Here is a 16,878-nt window from a genome sequence, read left to right as displayed (position 1 = left end):
CCCTCTCTGACTCTCAGCCCGTGTGACTGAGGTGAAGCTCACCTGATCTGCTTCCACTGGGGCTGCTGACGGGATTTAAGGATGATTTACTGGCAGTGATTTTGTTACCATGAGGGAATAGACTCTGCCTGGCAATGGGCAATGTGAAAACAAGAAGAGCCAGAGATGGAACAGCCTGCTCCTTAATGACAGGGCTTGTGTTCCTAGATTCAGCCATGCCTGAAACGAGCCAAGTCATGCCTGAAACAAGTGGAAACTGATTTTTTCCACTCCATGGACCAATACATTACATCCCCCATCCTGCCTTTTTAAGCATTTTTGTTTGTTTGTTTAAGCCATGTTAAACTAGTTTGTTTCATTTGCAACTGAAAGAATAATTAAAACTTACTTTAAAATATTATTTAATCAGTACCCTACCAGGAGTATATTTTTAAGGTTTTCTCATTTTACTATTATAGTCAGGGCTGTCAGGAACATTTTGCAAATACATCTTTTAACAGTTCTATGAATACATGGATAGGATACATTCCTAAAACAGGAACTGGTGGATCAAAAATATTTACATTTTAAACTTTGCTATATCCAAATTACCTTGCAAGGGTCACTTGATTTACCTTTCCAACAGTATATAAAGAATTCCTGTTCCTTTACATCTTTATTAGCAACAGATATTATCATTCTTTTAAATTTTATCCACCAAAAAGGTGAAAAATAGAATGTTTTAATTTTCATTTCTATGATTATTAGGGATGTTGAGCATCCTTTCATATATTTAACTAACCTATGGATTTCTCTTTTAAGAACTGTTTTTCCTATCCTTTGTCCATTTTTTTTACTAAGTTGTATATCTCTTATTTATTCAAGGGAACTCTTTATATGTGATAGCAATTCTTTGTCTGCAATAAGCATTGTAAAATGAATGGAGGTTTTGAAACATCTAGATAATAAGATCTTGACCCCAGAAAGTCTCCATGGTGGGCAGAGGTGGGCTATTACCTGGCTCAGGTCCTCTGGATTCATGAAGATATTCTTGGCTGTCACATTTCCATGAACATACTCATTCTCATGGAGGAACTCTAGGGCATCCAGCTGGGAGTAGAAAGAAAGCATCTCCATGGGCAGCATGAATATGCAAAGCCCAGTGTCCTGTTAGGCCTGGGATCATATGGGGCTGCTTGTAACTGGAGGGATGTGGGGGGTGTTTGAGCCTAATTGAGTGAAGCATTAGGAAGCTCGCTCTGACAGCACACCCAAGTGTGAATTCTAATGATGCTTCTAAAAAATCCAGCATTCAAGCTAATAGTTGGTTTTGCAACTATCTCTTGTACCTATTTTTTTGTTGTTGTTGACGGCAAACTCAGGAAGGGAAGATACTGGTTACTTATTGCCAAAAAAACCTCCAGCATCCAAGTACATCAAAGAGCCCTTCTCATTTCTCCTGTAGAGCTTAAGCAACTGAAAATTTTAACTTTAGCCCTGACTTTTCCTCTGAACTCTAGCCTGATGCACTGAACTGCTTAGATGTTGGTTACATCGTGATTACATTGCCAAGCTCCCCTCGACTCCAAGGCTTACCTGTCTACCAAGTTCTGCTTGTGTCACAAACGCTCCGGCCCCATAGTCTAGCCCCTCCTCAGCCTTGTCCTCTTTCACAATGACCTCCCTCGGCCTCCATGTCGCCCTCTCCCTCCCATCTATCCGCACACAGCCCAAAGAGCCAGTCTGCACTCAGAGCTGAGCCTGCTTCCAATGCTCCCTTGGTTCCCCAGTGCCCTCAGGACAGAGGCCCCGTTCCTCAGCGTGGTGCGCAAGGTCCTGTGTAATCTGGTCCCTGCTGACCTCTTCACACCAACCTCATCTCTTGCCCTTTTCCCCTCTGCATGTCCCACTGTAGACGCAGAGCATGAAGACCTTCAGGACTCACCCAACACATCGCTCCTTTGCCACTTCCATCCCTCCAACAATTTAAACTGGGTCCTCTTATTCTATTCAGACATTTCTATTCAGAGCAATTCCCATAATTTGTGCAACTGTTTAATATCACCCTCTCCCACTAGACATAAAAACCATGTCTGTGCTGTTCCCCAATGTACTCCCAGCCCCTAGGACAGTGTCCGACACTCAGCATGACCTGGTAAAGTTTTAATAAAAGGCTGGATGAAGAACAAATGCCATACGCTGTGTCTCCCATACAAACCTTCACCCTAGCTATACCCTTGACCTGTAATATTCTCCCCATGCATCTCCGCTCCCATTCCACCCGACACCTTGGCATTTCCCACTCTTGGCTTAGAAAAACCCCTACCGGGAAGCACAACCCTCAGTTTGAGGCGGGGGCCCATTCCTCCAACTCCCATGGCCTCTTGAAGGCCCTCATGATAACGCTCATCACTCGGGTTCTAGTGGCATTTTAAACTTTGACTGCTGTATCCAAATTACCTTCCAAAGGTTGCTCGATGTACCCTGTGACCCTTGTTTTCACCTGTGCCAGCCAATGTGCTAGCCCCAGTGGCCAGCAGAGGCAGGCGTAGGTTGAAGTCGTCAATGAACAGATAGACTAATAAACCAGGACCCTGTGTGCCATCCCCTGCATGGGAGCCAGTAACTCTCAGGTACATACCAGCCGGCAGGCTATCTGGAACACAGACCTCACTGATATTACATGCTTCGGGTTGTCATCCAGGGCTGCCTGAAGGCTCTTCCCCAGGATGGGGAACACCAAGAACCTGGAAGACACGAGAAATTCAGGAGGTGGGAGAAATGACCAGAGAGGTGGTGGAAGACAGGTCATCAGGATGGACTGCGGCTGGGTGGCTACAAGGTCCTGGTCCCAGGAGAAAGGGGTTCTGACTGGTGGGGGCTCAGCCCGGCTCATAGCCAGGGAAAGGAAGGAAGCAACTATCTGGTCAATGGCTCTGGGGTCCCAGCTATGCCTGGGCGCATGACAGGGAAAGAAAAAAGGGGGCCAGAGAGCTGGGTGGCAAGTGAAGCCACTTACCTGTACTTGTCTTGGTGAACGCCAAAACCTACACAGGTGGGGATGGCCAGTAGGGGGGCGGAGCACAGCTTCTTCCATTTGTTCACTGTGGGAAGCAGGCACCTGAGAGGTTAGGGCCCTCCTGCTCCCAGGCCCTCGATGGAAAACAGCCTGTTCTTAGACCAGAAGCAGAGCTCCCAAGCCCAGGCCAGACCCAAGTCTCCTAGTCAGAGACACAGTCTCTGTGGGTGGGTAACAGCGAAGGTGGTGGTGACAGGGTAAGCGTGGTGGACCCCTGAATGCCTGTAATCTGTATCTACAGGTGACAGGGTGAACTCAGAAGAAAGCATATACAAGTCTGCAGTGAGCGGAAGGGTAAGAATAGCAGACTAACTTCTGAATTCACATGTGTAGCTACTAAGATCAGGACATGTCCAGCCTGGTCCTGGTGTCACTGGATGTCTGCCCATCTTCCAGGATCTCAGCTGGACGGTATAGATCCAGGGGTGTGCTGATAAAAGTTATCTGGCTGTCCAGGGACAAACAGCTCTGATTGTAATGTCTGCTGATTTCCGTAGTGTGAACCCTTCCTACCATGGCCCCGTTCAAGCTACCACTGTACAATGTACCATGGGACGTGGGGCTGGGAAGAGATGCGGCAGTACACCATTATACAGCATTTTCGCCATACAGGTAACAATGAACGTGAACAACCTCAAGAGAACAGATAATAGCAAAGGTAGACAAATCATTAGGAAGTGATGATTTTTGAGTATATATTACCCTTGTTCTTAGTGTAATTTATTTAATTGTAAGTTGATGTAATTAATTTTTAATGATGGCTATGGTCAACAACTGGCTTGTGGTTATTTCTGAAAATTTGATACTCAGCTCTCAAGAGCTGGTACGAGCGGCCTCAGCCCATGTTGTTTCTCCTCTGGGGCCTGAGGTCCAAGAGGTGACAGGAACAAATCTGGGCGTTTAATTTCATCCTCCGCCTCTTTCCACGCCTTCAGGGAAGAGCTACTTGTTTGGCTCAGGCTGCCCCCCGCTCTCTCCCGCTTGCCCACTTCCCCGTGGAATACCTTGCAAAGGCTTGGCAACCCGCTGGAAGAAGTTCTGCTCATTGAACAAGCGCCCATCCTTGGCGTCCTAGGGAGAAACCCAGTGTGGGTGTTACTGGCTCCCAGTCAGATGAGGTGACTCAGCTCTGAGAGGGGAGGTGCTCGCCCACATCCCACAGCCAGAAAGTCTCAGAGCCAGGGCTCAGGGTGGACCTGACCACAGCCTCGGAGGGGCCCCATGGGAGGAAGAACCTGAGGCCCAGAGGGAGACGAGCATCCCACCCGAGGTCCCACTGCGCCTCGCAGGCCAAGGCTGCGCTCCCCCGCCTTCCCCACGGCACAGAGGGGCTTGCGGCCAATGGCACACTTGCTGGAGCCCCAGCACCCCTCTCCCCCACCATCAGGGACACTCACTAGTTTAAGTGAGAATCTTTGTCTCTGGGCACTTGACTTGCAGGCCAAGGTGGAGACGGGCTCAGCTGTGGGCCGACAAAATGAGTGTGGTCACAATCTACAGGGAAGGCGAGTCATCGTCCCCAAACGTCCCAGTAAAGAGCAGCGGTTCCGGTTCTCTGGTTCTCCCAGGGTCAAGTGCACTCCGGGCTTTCAAGACCTGCTCCTTCCTGCTTTCAAACAGGTTCTTTTTTTTTCTCTCTGTTACTACCCAGCTATGCAAAAAGGGTCACTAACACAGCAGGCTGACCGCTCTCCGTGGGAAGGCCTGCTTGCCGGCCGCCCTTGGCTGTCTGGGAGCCTGGATTTCAGGGGGGCTCAGCTCTCCCTAACCAACCACAGTCGCTCCCTGAGCTGTGGCTGTCGTGCTGAACACCTGCTTTCCTGCTGGGAGTCTGGCGTTTGGGTTGGAGTCAGGCAGAAGGTACCTATGTGACCAGCCCCCAGTAAAACCCTGGGTGCTGTGTCTCTAACAAGTGTCACTGGCACAAACATGTCACACGTTGTCACACCTTGTTGCGCATCCTGTGTGACTCCAAGGGGAGAGGACTCTGGAAGCTGGCGGCGGTCTCCCCCAGACTTCACCCCACGTACCTTCCCCCTTTGCTGACTGTGCTGTGTCTTTTTGCTCTAATGAATCATGTGAGTGCTACTATATGCTGAGGCCTGTGGGTCCTGCTAGCGAATCACTGAACCAGGGCTGGTCCTAGGGACCCCTGACACTCCAGCTACACGTTTGTCTACATATCTGGTAAGTACTACATGATGGGTGTGGATCCCCCACTGGAGAAGGACTTGTTGCCCCAGCCCACCTCTGGGAATGCCATCTCAATATTCAAACCAAACATGGCGCTGTAGGGGAGGCCCATCCTATTTCTGCAGATAGAATGATCTGAGGGCAGACGGAATAATCAACAGCTGCCTTATCACTGGGCCTGCACTCTCACACGACAACAGGAGGGGGAGCTGAAGAAGGGCGCCCTCTTTGCACAGGGCACATGCTCTCCAGTGGGTCACAGTCCCCACCATTCCCAGTTGCCTCCCTCCCAGATTCCTCCACTCATATACTCTGTCTGGCCCCCATAGTTCCAAGTCAAAGAGAAAGCTGCCTAGAGGCAGGTCTGCAGCCAGGATATAGTTTCCATTTCATTCTCAGAAAGGAGCTCCCCTCCTTCCTCTGGCTCCAAGACGGCCAGGCATCCCAGTCCTCCCCCATGTGCACAGTGTACCTTCATAGAGAATGCCCTGTTCGTCCCTCGTCTGGAGGGATCCCAGCTTCCAGTACTGCCCACTCTTGTCTTTCAGCACTGTTCCTGCGGGCAAAGCCTCCAGCGAGGTGGTCACCCGGCTCCGCTTCAGTGTCTGGGGGCTTTGCCTGGTTGCCTGTGGGCTGCTTCTGGGGGTTGGGGGTCTGCCTGAGGACGCTGCAGGAGAATGGCCAGAATAAAGAAAAAGCGGCAGCCAGGAGAAAAAGTTGGACGGGTAATGAGACAACACTCACAATACTATCCATTTATTCATTTGCTCTTTCAACAAATGTTTCCTGGGACCCTTCATGGACCAGGTCCTTGTGTGACAAAGCTGGGGACACGAGTTAGACCTGGGACCTTCCCTTGGGGGCCCCTAACTTGGTGGGCTGACCTGGACACAGCTGGTTAGAATGGAATCTGAGACAGGGCAGTACAGAGGGCTATGAGAGAGCCCGACTGCCTGGAGAAGGCAGGGGAAGCCTCCGAGAGGCGGCGGAGCTGGATCTTGATGGGCGAGTGTAAGTTTGCTGGGGTGGAGGAAGGCATGCCGTACAGTCAGCCGAAGACATCCCGGCCTTGCGCTGAGTATCAAAGAGGCCCACACATTTGTTAGACTGAGGCCTTGCCCTTGAGGGGCTCCCAGACTGGCAAGGGGGGCATGGTGAGAAGGTAGACATGGACCCAGGAAAAGATATTACCTACTCCATCCCTCCCACCCACCATCCAGCCAAGGCACAGAAGGGCAAGAGGCAGTGAGCCCCGGGGTGACAAGGAGCAAAGAGGAGGCGGCGGGCTCTGACTCCAGATGCGGGCTCCTGGGGGGGAGGAGAAAGGCAGTCCCCCCTGAAGGCAGTCCCCCCTGAAGGCTGTCCCCCCTGAAGGCAGTCCCCCCTGAAGGCTGTCCCCCCTGAAGGCAGTCCCCCCTGAAGGCAGTCCCTCCTGAAGGCAGTCCCCCCTGAAGGCAGTCCCTCCTGAAGGCAGTCCCTCCTGAAGGCAGTCCCCCCTAAAGGCAGTCCCTCCTGAAGGCAGTCCCCCCTGAAGGCAGTCCCCCCTGAAGGCAGTCCCTCCTGAAGGCAGTCCCTCCTGAAGGCAGTCCCTCCTGAAGGCAGTCCCTCCTGAAGGCAGTCCCTCCTAAAGGCAGTCCCCCCTGAAGGCAGTCCCTCCTGAAGGCAGTCCCCCCTGAAGGCAGTCCCACCTAAAGGCAGTCCCCCCCGAAGGCAGTCCCTCCTAAAGGCAGTCCCTCCTGAAGGCAGTCCCCCCTGAAGGCAGTCCCCCCTGAAGGCAGTCCCTCCTGAAGGCAGTCCCTCCTGAAGGCAGTCCCTCCTAAAGGCAGTCCCTCCTGAAGGCAGTCCCTCCTGAAGGCAGTCCCACCTAAAGGCAGTCCCTCCTGAAGGCAGTCCCTCCTGAAGGCAGTCCCACCTAAAGGCAGTCCCTCCTAAAGGCAGTCCCTCCTGAAGGCAGTCCTTCAGTCTCCCACGGTCACTGGCTGGTACAGAGCGTACACACATGAGTCTACCTGGTCCCTGCCCATGAGGATTCTCAGGCCAGCAAGGCAGAAGGGGACGTGGAGCCTGCAGGAGATGTGGGCTCCAACGAGGGGAGCGCTGGCGCTGGGCCCAGACAAAGAGAATCAAGGGGGGCTCTGCGGGGGACAGGACAGCTTTATCCAGCCTGTGGCACTCAGGAAATGCTTCCTAGAGATCTGCCCCTCTGAGTTTTGAGAAAGTGGCTGCAGGCCGGGCAAGGAAGGGCGGTGAGAACACTTGGGCTGAGGGAACAGACCTAGCAAAGACCAGAAGCTGAGAACCCTGAAGAATATCTCCACAAAGTGAGTTATCAGTGCACCAGGCTGTGGTGAGAGCTCAGACAGGAAGCAGACAGGAGTCTCAGGCACCAGGCTGGAGAGCTCAGTCTGTGGGGCTGGGGAGGGGGTGCACAGTAGGGGGCAGTAAGCAGGGACGGGGGCGGTCAGCTCTGGCCATGCAGATGGACTGGAGGCCGGGAGGTAGGTGAGGATGTTGGGACAAAGACCCAGGCAGTGGTAGGTGATGTCTGAGTACAGGAACAGAGCCCCAAACTGTCAGATGACCTGCTCTTTCCCCATCCAGAGTAAGGCCAGTTTGACCCCAGTTCTCACCTTTGGGTCTCTCACAGGGTCTTAAGATATCTTCAGACCCAGAACTGTCACCATCTGAGGGAAGGTGTGAAGAGGGACAGGTGACAACACTGGACCATTTCACTTTCTTAGGAGAGATTTCAGAACTGGCGTTCCTCTCTCTCTTTGAGCCTAGAGAAAGGAAGACCAGATGCAGACTGGAATCACAAAGGCCCTGTGCAGGAACCATCACACCAGAAACCCTGAGGCCACATCCAACCACTCTTCCCTTTGACCCTTAGAGCCACAAGTCTGCTTCTATTACCTGAGTATCTAAGCAAACTATTCCTTCATTTTAGTTAGTCTTTCCTCCACGGGTCTTAGCCTCTGTTTTGTATCTTCTGTCACTCAGCCACTCATGCTCTCATCTAGGTGATTTCTTCAGGGCTATCTTCCAGTTCAGTACTCTCCCTTCAGCTGTATCTCGTCTGTAGTTTAAACCACCCAATGAGTCTTTGAGTGCCATTATACTTGTTTTTAACACCACAAGTTTCACTGGGTTCCTTTGCACATCTGCTGGATAAATTCTAACTTTTGTCCATTATATTTTTCAATTTCTTTTATTCCTTTAAACATATTTGTTGGCTCCTCCTTGCTCCTGACCCACAGATTTGGAGGGAACATGACGAAATGCTGAAGATCTGAAAGGACCAGCCAGGGGACTCAAGCTGTTGCAGCACAAGAGCCATGCCAAGAAGCCACTCCTCATATTTACTGAGCAAGTAAATTTTAACATCTACGCAGGGGTTCGAGTGGGGGCTTAGCACACAATCACTTTCTAAATTTGTATTTAGTTCCCAGGCAGCCTCCAGTCCCCGGGGGCGTACTGTACTGTCCCTAAAGGATATTCATCTACAATAGAACAATGTAAGGGAGGTCGGACTGTTCTGTTCTTGTCCATGATTCATGGGTCTGGAGGTTCTGAATAAGCTGCCCAGCAAAAGAACCATATTATATTAGATTGTACACATGACTTTGAAATACTCAATAATACATTAATCCCATAATATTAAATACTGAACACAGTCTCATCTGTTAATTCTGAGGTCTCTGGTCCCTGCAGGTCTGATTCTGCAGTTGGTTGGTTCTCCTGACAGTGGCTTGTTCCCTGGTGTCTTTGTTGACTGACTAGGAACTCATGTGTCTATGGGAATTCTCTAAGGTTTGTCTTTAACGGGTATTCCTCAAGGAAAGATCACCCACCCTCATCATTTTACACCAATCTGCTTGGGTTTTGCTGGGGTCACACAGATCGGTATGAATTCTGGCTCCAAACTGGTGAGGATGTGAGTTCTTGGTTAGGAATTCTCACAGAGGACATTCTTTCTTCACCCACAACCAAGGATGAGACAGTCAAATGTCTCCACCAGGGTTTTTTTGTTCTTGTTTACCCACTGAGGGGTCTCAGATTTTAGTGGATGTTTCCAGTCTCACCTCCTGCGCAGTGCAGGCCCTAAGATTTTCTCCTGTACCCACCAAAACCCAGGCTCAAGGCCACCAATGGCAGCAGGAAGCCCAGGACCAACACCACCAACTGCACTGGCTCAGCCATGTGGGTCCTGTGTTTTCTTATTCTCATTTCCATGGAATTCCCTCACTTTCTTACCACTGAGCCCTATGTTTAAAAAAAAAAAAAGGATATTCTTTTTATTCTATCTAGCATTTTGTGATGTGCTGAATCCTAAATGGCTTTTACCTATCACCTAGTCAGCCATATGGCTGCCAACAGAAGTCTTCTTTTAGGTGGCGCCACCTTAGCCAGCAGGTTTGGTCCCTGGACTCCTGGAATGGCCCCCTAACTGCTTTTGTGCCTCCAATCCACACACAGCTGCCAGAGAGGTCTTTTCAGAATGCAAATCATATTGTGTCCCCCACTTAGTAGAAACCCTTCTACAGCTCCCTACCACACCAGTGATTACCGATCATCTTGCCCATGGTCTAGAAGTCCTTGCATGTCTGCCCTTGGTCAAGGTACCCTTCTTTATTTCTCCAAAATGAATTATGGCCCCCCCTCAGTCTTTTCCTGCCCATGCTCCAGTGCCTGGAGCTCTTGCCCGACACCCCCACCTCGCCCCATTAGCTAATTCTTATAATTGCTTGGTCTAAGCAGACATTACCCACCTTGGGAAGCCTTCCCTGGCCACTCGAGAAATAAGTCCCCCTTTCATGTATTCTGCGGCCCATCTATTTCCCCTCTTTATCATGCACTCCACTGTTAATTGCTTATTCAATGTCTGTTTGTCCCGCTAGCCTCAAAAAACTCTGAGACCAGAAACCATGTCCATCTCATCTGTCACCACCTCCCCAGGGTCAAACATGGCACCTAAGCACACAATAGGGGCCCAGGTATATTTACTGCTTGATGACTGGCTGAATGCATAATGAACTGGACCCTAGGTTGGCATTAGGGAAGGATGAGGTTACGAACTCAGGTTCTGAAGTCAGGCCAAGGCAAATACTGTTGGCATCTGCTTGGAGCGTAGACATGATGCTGGGGACACAGACACAGAAGCCATCCTGAAAACTCCAGGCAGTAAGCATGGGAGCAAGAACCATATACTAAGGACGGCTCAGTGGGGGGAGAGGAGGAGCTTGGGTCCCTTATGGTACCACGGGGACACCATCCCTATACTGGGCTGTCCCCTGCAGGCTTTTTGTTAATAAGAAAAATAAGCTCATTCACTTGTTTAAATTCTTTAAGTAGCATTTTCTGTTACTTGTAGCCAAACACAATCCCAAATGATAAAATTAACGTTGCTGAACTTTCAGCCTTGTAAGCCAACTTCCTTTTGTGCCCTTCCTATAAGTAAATCCTCTTCAATTTATCAAGGCAAGATCCGCGTTCTTGGGCTTTTCATTGGTCAGGATCTACTGCTGATATTTCATTTATTCAGTCAGCCAATCAGAAAGATTTCTCAGCATCCAGCTCTATGCCAGGCATAGTCCTGGGTGCTGTGCACACAGCAGCTTACAAACCAGAGTAAACTCCTGTCCTGTGGCGTTTAAAGGTGAGAAAAAAATATAAGAAAGAAAAATACTGTGTTTAATAGATTTGATACTTACAAATACTGAAAGGCAATGTACAGCAAGGGCAAGGGATAGGGAGTGTCATTTGTAAGGAAGATGCAATTTTAAATAGAGATGTCAGGAAGGCCTTTCTGGAAGGCAACAACTGAATAGAGACCAGAAGAAAGTGAGAAAGTGGGTTTGTGCAGCAGATGAGGGAAGCCCTCCCCAGACAGAGGCCCAGGCACGCCTGAGGTGTTCGGGCAGAGTGACGAGGCCAGGGTAGCTGGAGCCACGTAAGTAAGGACAAGGGTTTAGGAGATGAGCTCCGAGACAAGGGGACCAATCGTGCTGGGACTAACCAGGGAAGGTGGTGACAGGAATGACAGGGTCTTCGACTTAACAGGATGCATCTGGCTGCCGTGTAAAGAAAACCACAGGGGAGGAAGACACAGGGAGGCCAGGGGAAGAAGGCTCGTGAAGCAGGGTCAGCGAGACATGAGGGTGGGATGGGCAAGGGGGCGGCAGAGGAGGTGGCAGGAAGCGGTCTGTTTTGGCACTGACTTTAAGGGAGAGCTGACAAGATTTGCAGGAGGGTGGAAGTTGCAGGGTGGGAGGGAAAGACGACTTAAGGATGACTCCCTGGTCCGCCTGGGACACCGGGTAGACCGAGTAGCCACGTCCAGTGACGGGGAAGTCTATGGAAGGGGCAAGGGGGACGGCAGTCGGACCAGGAGCTCAGTTCTGAGCACATGGAGACACACGCATACGGAATACACACTAGATGTCAAGCAGGCAGTCTGAGATCTATGAATCTGGATTTTAGGGGAGGAGTCGAGGCTGGAGGCAGAAATGTGTAGGCTGTCAATGTCAAAGCCATGAGACTGATAAGGTGCCAAGAAAAAGAGATTAGAGAGCCTGAGCTGTGGGCTTCTCCAGTATCAACAAAGGGCCAGACAGGCTGCAAAGGCATCTGCCCTTCCTCCCCAAATGCACGCACACAGGCACCTCAAGCCTCCTTGAGATTAAGCTCAAACCCGGTCCTTACCTCGGAAGGGTGACACCAGCGGCCTGACAAAGGTCTGCGACTCCTCATGCTCCTCTGTAGGCAAAGGCTTCCCACAGTAGGGGCAGAATCTGAATGCTGCTTTGATATTTTTGCCACAGTCGGGACAGAAGGTGATCATGCTAGAAGACAGAAGTGGAGGGGAGAGAGCAGGAAGCTTAAAGACAAGCTTAATCCAGACCAGTGAGTCACCATCTGAGTTCCACAGGGTGACAAGACGGCACAATGGAGAACAGTTATCACATCCGGAACGGACTCTCAGGAAGTGGCGCTTCTCAAATGAGCTCCTACCCACTGTGTCCAGCCTCTAGTCACCTGTCTCTCCCTAATGGCCCAGGGCAGGTACAAAGGAGAACAAATGCCAAGCAAAACTGCAGACCTCACAAATGATACGAATATGCCTTGAGGTCAGAGTTATGCAGAGCTGCTCCCATCACAGAAGCACTGACGGTCTTCAACTATACTTGTGTTAGGTAGGAAAACAGGTATGAGCAGGGTGGAAAGAGAATAAGTCCAGGAAAGCCCACAAAAAAAGACCCAGAGTTAATGAGTTAATCAGTTAAAGCTCAAAAGGCCAGGAACAACTTGGCCTGGAATATTTGAATATTCCCCAGATAAAGGAGGGTACCTCAGCATAGCCCATGTCTTTATTGTGTGAATCATGCAGGCCCAGCTTATTTTTAACTTTATCTATATGCTGTTTTTTCTCCTTCAGCCCTAATCAATTAACATGCAACCTGGGCAACTAATTTAGCCTGCAAGCCCAGCGGTAAACAACATGGTAAAAGGCAGGAAGGATTCCATCTTAAAGATAAGACTGCATTTTAATACTCAGGAAATTAAGAAGTAAGATTCTTAACTTACTCTTTAGCGAACAGACAGTAACTCAGCCCACCTTGCGGGGGCTGGGCAGGCAGTCTTAATTGATATGCTCTCAAACCAGGAAGCTGCTATCCTGGGAGGGGACCAGAGCAGGAAATTTCTTGTGTTAACTCTAAATATTCAGAGACCACTTAACAAGTCTGCACCCCCAGCCCTTTATCATTCCTGAAAAATCCTTAAAAGGGGGCACCCCCAACCTTTCAGGGCACTCCTCTCTCTCTGAGGTCACCTGCACTTTTTCTCTCTTTAAGTGACTTTAAATAAAACTTTTACTGTTTCACTACTGTGTCTCTGCCCTTCAATTCTTTGTCGCGGTGGGGACAAGAACCCAGGAAAATATACAATGCCCCCCCCCCCAATACTTGTGATGTTTATTCATTTCTTAAACCACACCATGGGGATGGGGGAGAAGTCAATGCTCACCAAATAGCCACATGCTTCCCTGCACTTCCCAAGGTCCCTTGCAGTTAGACTGGGGCCACATGACTAGTTCTGGTCAATGGGGTGTTGAATGGAAGTCATATTCCAGCTGAAGCAGTTAAAAGCCAGAGTACTGACTCTGTCCACCCCTACCATGTAGGGATGGCTCTGGAGGCCACATACTCTAGATGGCAGGGCTACAATATGGAGGTGGGCTGCCTGTTCCACATTGGAATCTCATGATCTGCAAGTAAACTTATGCTGTTTTAAGCCACCAAGATTTTAGGTTTATTTGTTATGCAGCACAGCCGATTCTATGCTGACTAATGTAGTAAGACAAGTAACTTAGTGTTTACTACATTATCCTCTAAGCCTTGTGTATCTCTGAAATATTTCCTAATACTAAAAAAAAAATCAAAAACAAAATCACAAATAGGCCTTTAACAAATGAGGACATGGCAGATGCATTCATTTGCTAAAGTTGCAATAACTAAATATCATAAGACTGGATGGTTAAGTAACAGGAATTTATTTTCTCACAATTTTGGAGATCACGGTGTCAGCCTCTCTCCTCTGAGGCCTCTCTCCTTGGCTTGCAGATGGCTGCCTTCTCACTGTGAATTCATGGTTGTCCCTCTGTGTTCTGATCGCCTTTTGTAAGGACACACGTCATACTGCATAAGGACCCTTAGTCTGCTTGGGCTGCTGTGATAAAGTATCACAGACTGGGTGGCTTAGAAACAACAGAAATTTATTTCTCACAGTCTGGAGACTGGGAAGTTCAAGATCAGGGTGCTACCACGGTTGGGCTCTGGGGAAGGCCCTCTTTTGGTTGCACACTGACAACCTCACATGGTAGAAAGGGCTCAGGTCTCTTTTATAACTATGCTAATTTCATGCATGAAGGCTCTGCCCTCATGACCTACCCACCTTCTGAGGTCCACAGCTCTTACCATCCTGTTTGGTATTAGCATTTCAAAATACGAATTTTTTTTGTGGGGGGGATACAAATATTCAGACCACAGCAGCCCCACCCTAACAGCCTATGTTAACTTAATTACCTCTTTAAAGGCTAAATCTCCATATTCTGAGATACTTGGGGTTAGGATTTCCACATACAAATTTTTACAATGATGACAGTGCAACATGTCCTCCAAATTAATGTTTTTAGGTAGCAAAAGAAAGGTACAAAATTATTTGTTTTTTACTCAAGACAGCGTACAGTACCACTTATATCTAAAGGATTATCTGTGCTCAGGACTTCATCTGCCCTTGCAAGAGAAAGTTTTCTTTTTACTTTTATTTGTCTTTGACACATAAAAACTGTAAGGGGTACAAGATGTTTTGACACAATGGGTATACATTATGAAATGACTGCCACAAACTAACATACCCGTCATTTTTTGCAGTAAGAACACCTGAGATCTACTCTCAGAAAATTTCTAGTATATAATAACTATTTACTATAGTCATCGTGCTATACATTAGGTTTCCAGAACTCAGTCATAACTCAAGTCTGTAGCCTTTATCAGTATCTCCCCCTTTCCCCACCAGCCTCTGGTAGATACTGCACTCTCTGTTACCACGAATTTGACCGTTTTTTTCTTCTTCTTTTTTTAGATTCCACATATAAGTGAGGTTATGCTGTAACAGAGGAAAACTGGAATTAAATCCCTGGGTTTAAAATTCAACAGTAACATTTACTGGAGAATGAACTCAAGTAGCCCCCAAAACCTTGTAACCATTAACAGGTGGCGGCTTGTTTGTTCCCCCTATTTTCTGAGTCTTGGGGTCAGAGATAAACGCACAAAGCCGATTTGACAGAACCCAGGATATCCTGTCCCAGGGTAACTGAGGAGGAACTGCTGAGAGAAACAAAAAGCACAAAAAGCAATTTAATCAGTGAAGAATGTCTGTGTGTTTGTTTATGTGTCTGTGGTCATGAACACCACAGCCTCCCTCCCACAATCTCCCCCCTAAAGGCCCTGCTTGTGCTTCGGGGGGACAGTGGCTCTGCAAGGTATGAGCCGGCCGCTCCCTCATTTGCTGACAAATAAACTGCTCCTTTCTTTTCCTCAAAACCTTGTCATTATGTTTTGTAATTTGACTTCGGTGATGATGACCAGTGTTCGGTAAGAATGCCGTATTTATCTTTCTGTGTCTGGCTTAGTCTCATTAAATAGTTTCACTTTATTCACTATAAAGGTCGGTCTCTGTTGCAGTTGCAAATAGAGGAGTCCTTAAAATCACAGGCTCTGGTCCCAGGCTGCCTGGATTTGAATTCCAGATATGCTGTTTTGGGCACTGTAGTTTTTTTTCCTACATGTACAACAATAATAGTATTAGTATATTAAACTGCAGTAATAGTAGTATAACTCCCTTCAGGTTCCCAGACCTGATTCCAATGTGTGTGTGTGTGGCAGGAGGGTCTTCCCACCAGCAGGCTGTCCGAGAACTCAAGTCTAATGCTCTGCCCAGAGACAGTGCCAGAGCCCCCCGGTTAAGGGCTCCGTCCTACAGGACTGCCCTCCACCCCCCACTCCAGACACCAACCACAAGTCCCAGTCAGTTCCCGGGGCTTCTGACCTACCTGCTACAGAGGGGAGGTTCCCACGACCTCTCCCTGAGGTTTGATTAATTTGCTAGAGCGGCTCACAGAACTCAGGAAAACATGGTTATACCAGTTTAATAAAGGAGACAAGTTAACAGCCAGATGAAGAGGGACACGGGGCAAGGTCCTGAATAAAGGTGCCTCTGTCCTGGTGGAGCTGGGGCCTGGCTCGGTGACACATGGAGACGGTCTGGTTCCCCGAGCATGGAAGCTCCCTCCAGCAGAGAAGCAGAATGCCAGACAGGGATATGCTCTTCTGGTGGGCTTTTGTGGGGGCTTCATTACACGGTCATAATTATCTGAATTACTGGCCATTGGCTGATTCAATATCCAGTCCCTGCCCTCGGGTGGGAGTGCAGAAGTCTCTCATTAACATGAGAAGACACCCATTTCACCTTTAAGACTCTGCTGTGTCTTCAGGGACTGTGGATGGAGACCAGATATACCTGGGAAATATATTATTTGGTCATCTGAGTGACCAAGTATGTATTTCTTATGACTCATTATATGGCAGATGCATTACTTAACCTCTCTATATCTCAGTCTGCCCAACTGTAAAATGGGGCTTCTGATAGCACCTGTCTGACAGAGTGGTTGTTGAGGGCCTATACATGTATATGAAGTGCTGAGAACAGGGACTGGCCCAAAGCTTTTTTACATTAGTGGTTGTTATTACTGTATCATGCCCTGTATCCCATTTATTATATCCTATTTGTCAATACAACTGACCCTTGGCAGGCACTGGTTGAACTGTGCAGGTCCACTTACATGTGGATTTTTTTCAATAAATACATTGGAAAACTTTGGAGATTTGCAACAATTTCAAAGAACATTTTCTTTTCTCTTCCTTGCCTTACTGTAAGAATACAGTATATAATACATGTCATATAAAAATATGTTAATTGACTATGTTATTGATAAAACTTCCACTCAACAGTAGGTTATCAGTAGTTAAGTTTCTGGGGAGTAAAAAGTTATATGTTGGATTTTTTGA

The 16,878-nt window shown here is 48.6% G+C and overlaps 1 protein-coding gene across 2 annotated transcripts in view; it reads right to left on the bottom strand.

The window, feature by feature from the left end:
* Nucleotides 1-16,878, bottom strand: part of VRK3 (VRK serine/threonine kinase 3) — a 32,915-nt gene that overhangs the window by 14,018 nt on the left and 2,019 nt on the right. For both annotated transcript variants that reach the window (XM_037005971.2, XM_037005973.2), the window contains exons 2-9: nt 11,954-12,093; nt 7,882-8,031; nt 5,724-5,918; nt 4,456-4,520; nt 4,063-4,129; nt 2,999-3,083; nt 2,621-2,726; nt 997-1,089 (exon numbers count right to left, since the gene is read on the bottom strand). In XM_037005971.2, coding sequence (XP_036861866.2) covers nt 997-1,089; nt 2,621-2,726; nt 2,999-3,083; nt 4,063-4,129; nt 4,456-4,520; nt 5,724-5,918; nt 7,882-8,031; nt 11,954-12,092 — 900 coding nt within the window. In that variant the 5' untranslated portion in view covers nt 12,093. The remainder of the gene's footprint in view (nt 1-996; nt 1,090-2,620; nt 2,727-2,998; nt 3,084-4,062; nt 4,130-4,455; nt 4,521-5,723; nt 5,919-7,881; nt 8,032-11,953; nt 12,094-16,878) is intronic.

The sequence above is a fragment of the Manis javanica genome, chromosome 17 (assembly GCF_040802235.1).
Source record: "Manis javanica isolate MJ-LG chromosome 17, MJ_LKY, whole genome shotgun sequence".
Taxonomy (NCBI): domain Eukaryota; kingdom Metazoa; phylum Chordata; class Mammalia; order Pholidota; family Manidae; genus Manis; species Manis javanica.
This window is presented reverse-complemented; position numbering and strand designations above follow the sequence as displayed.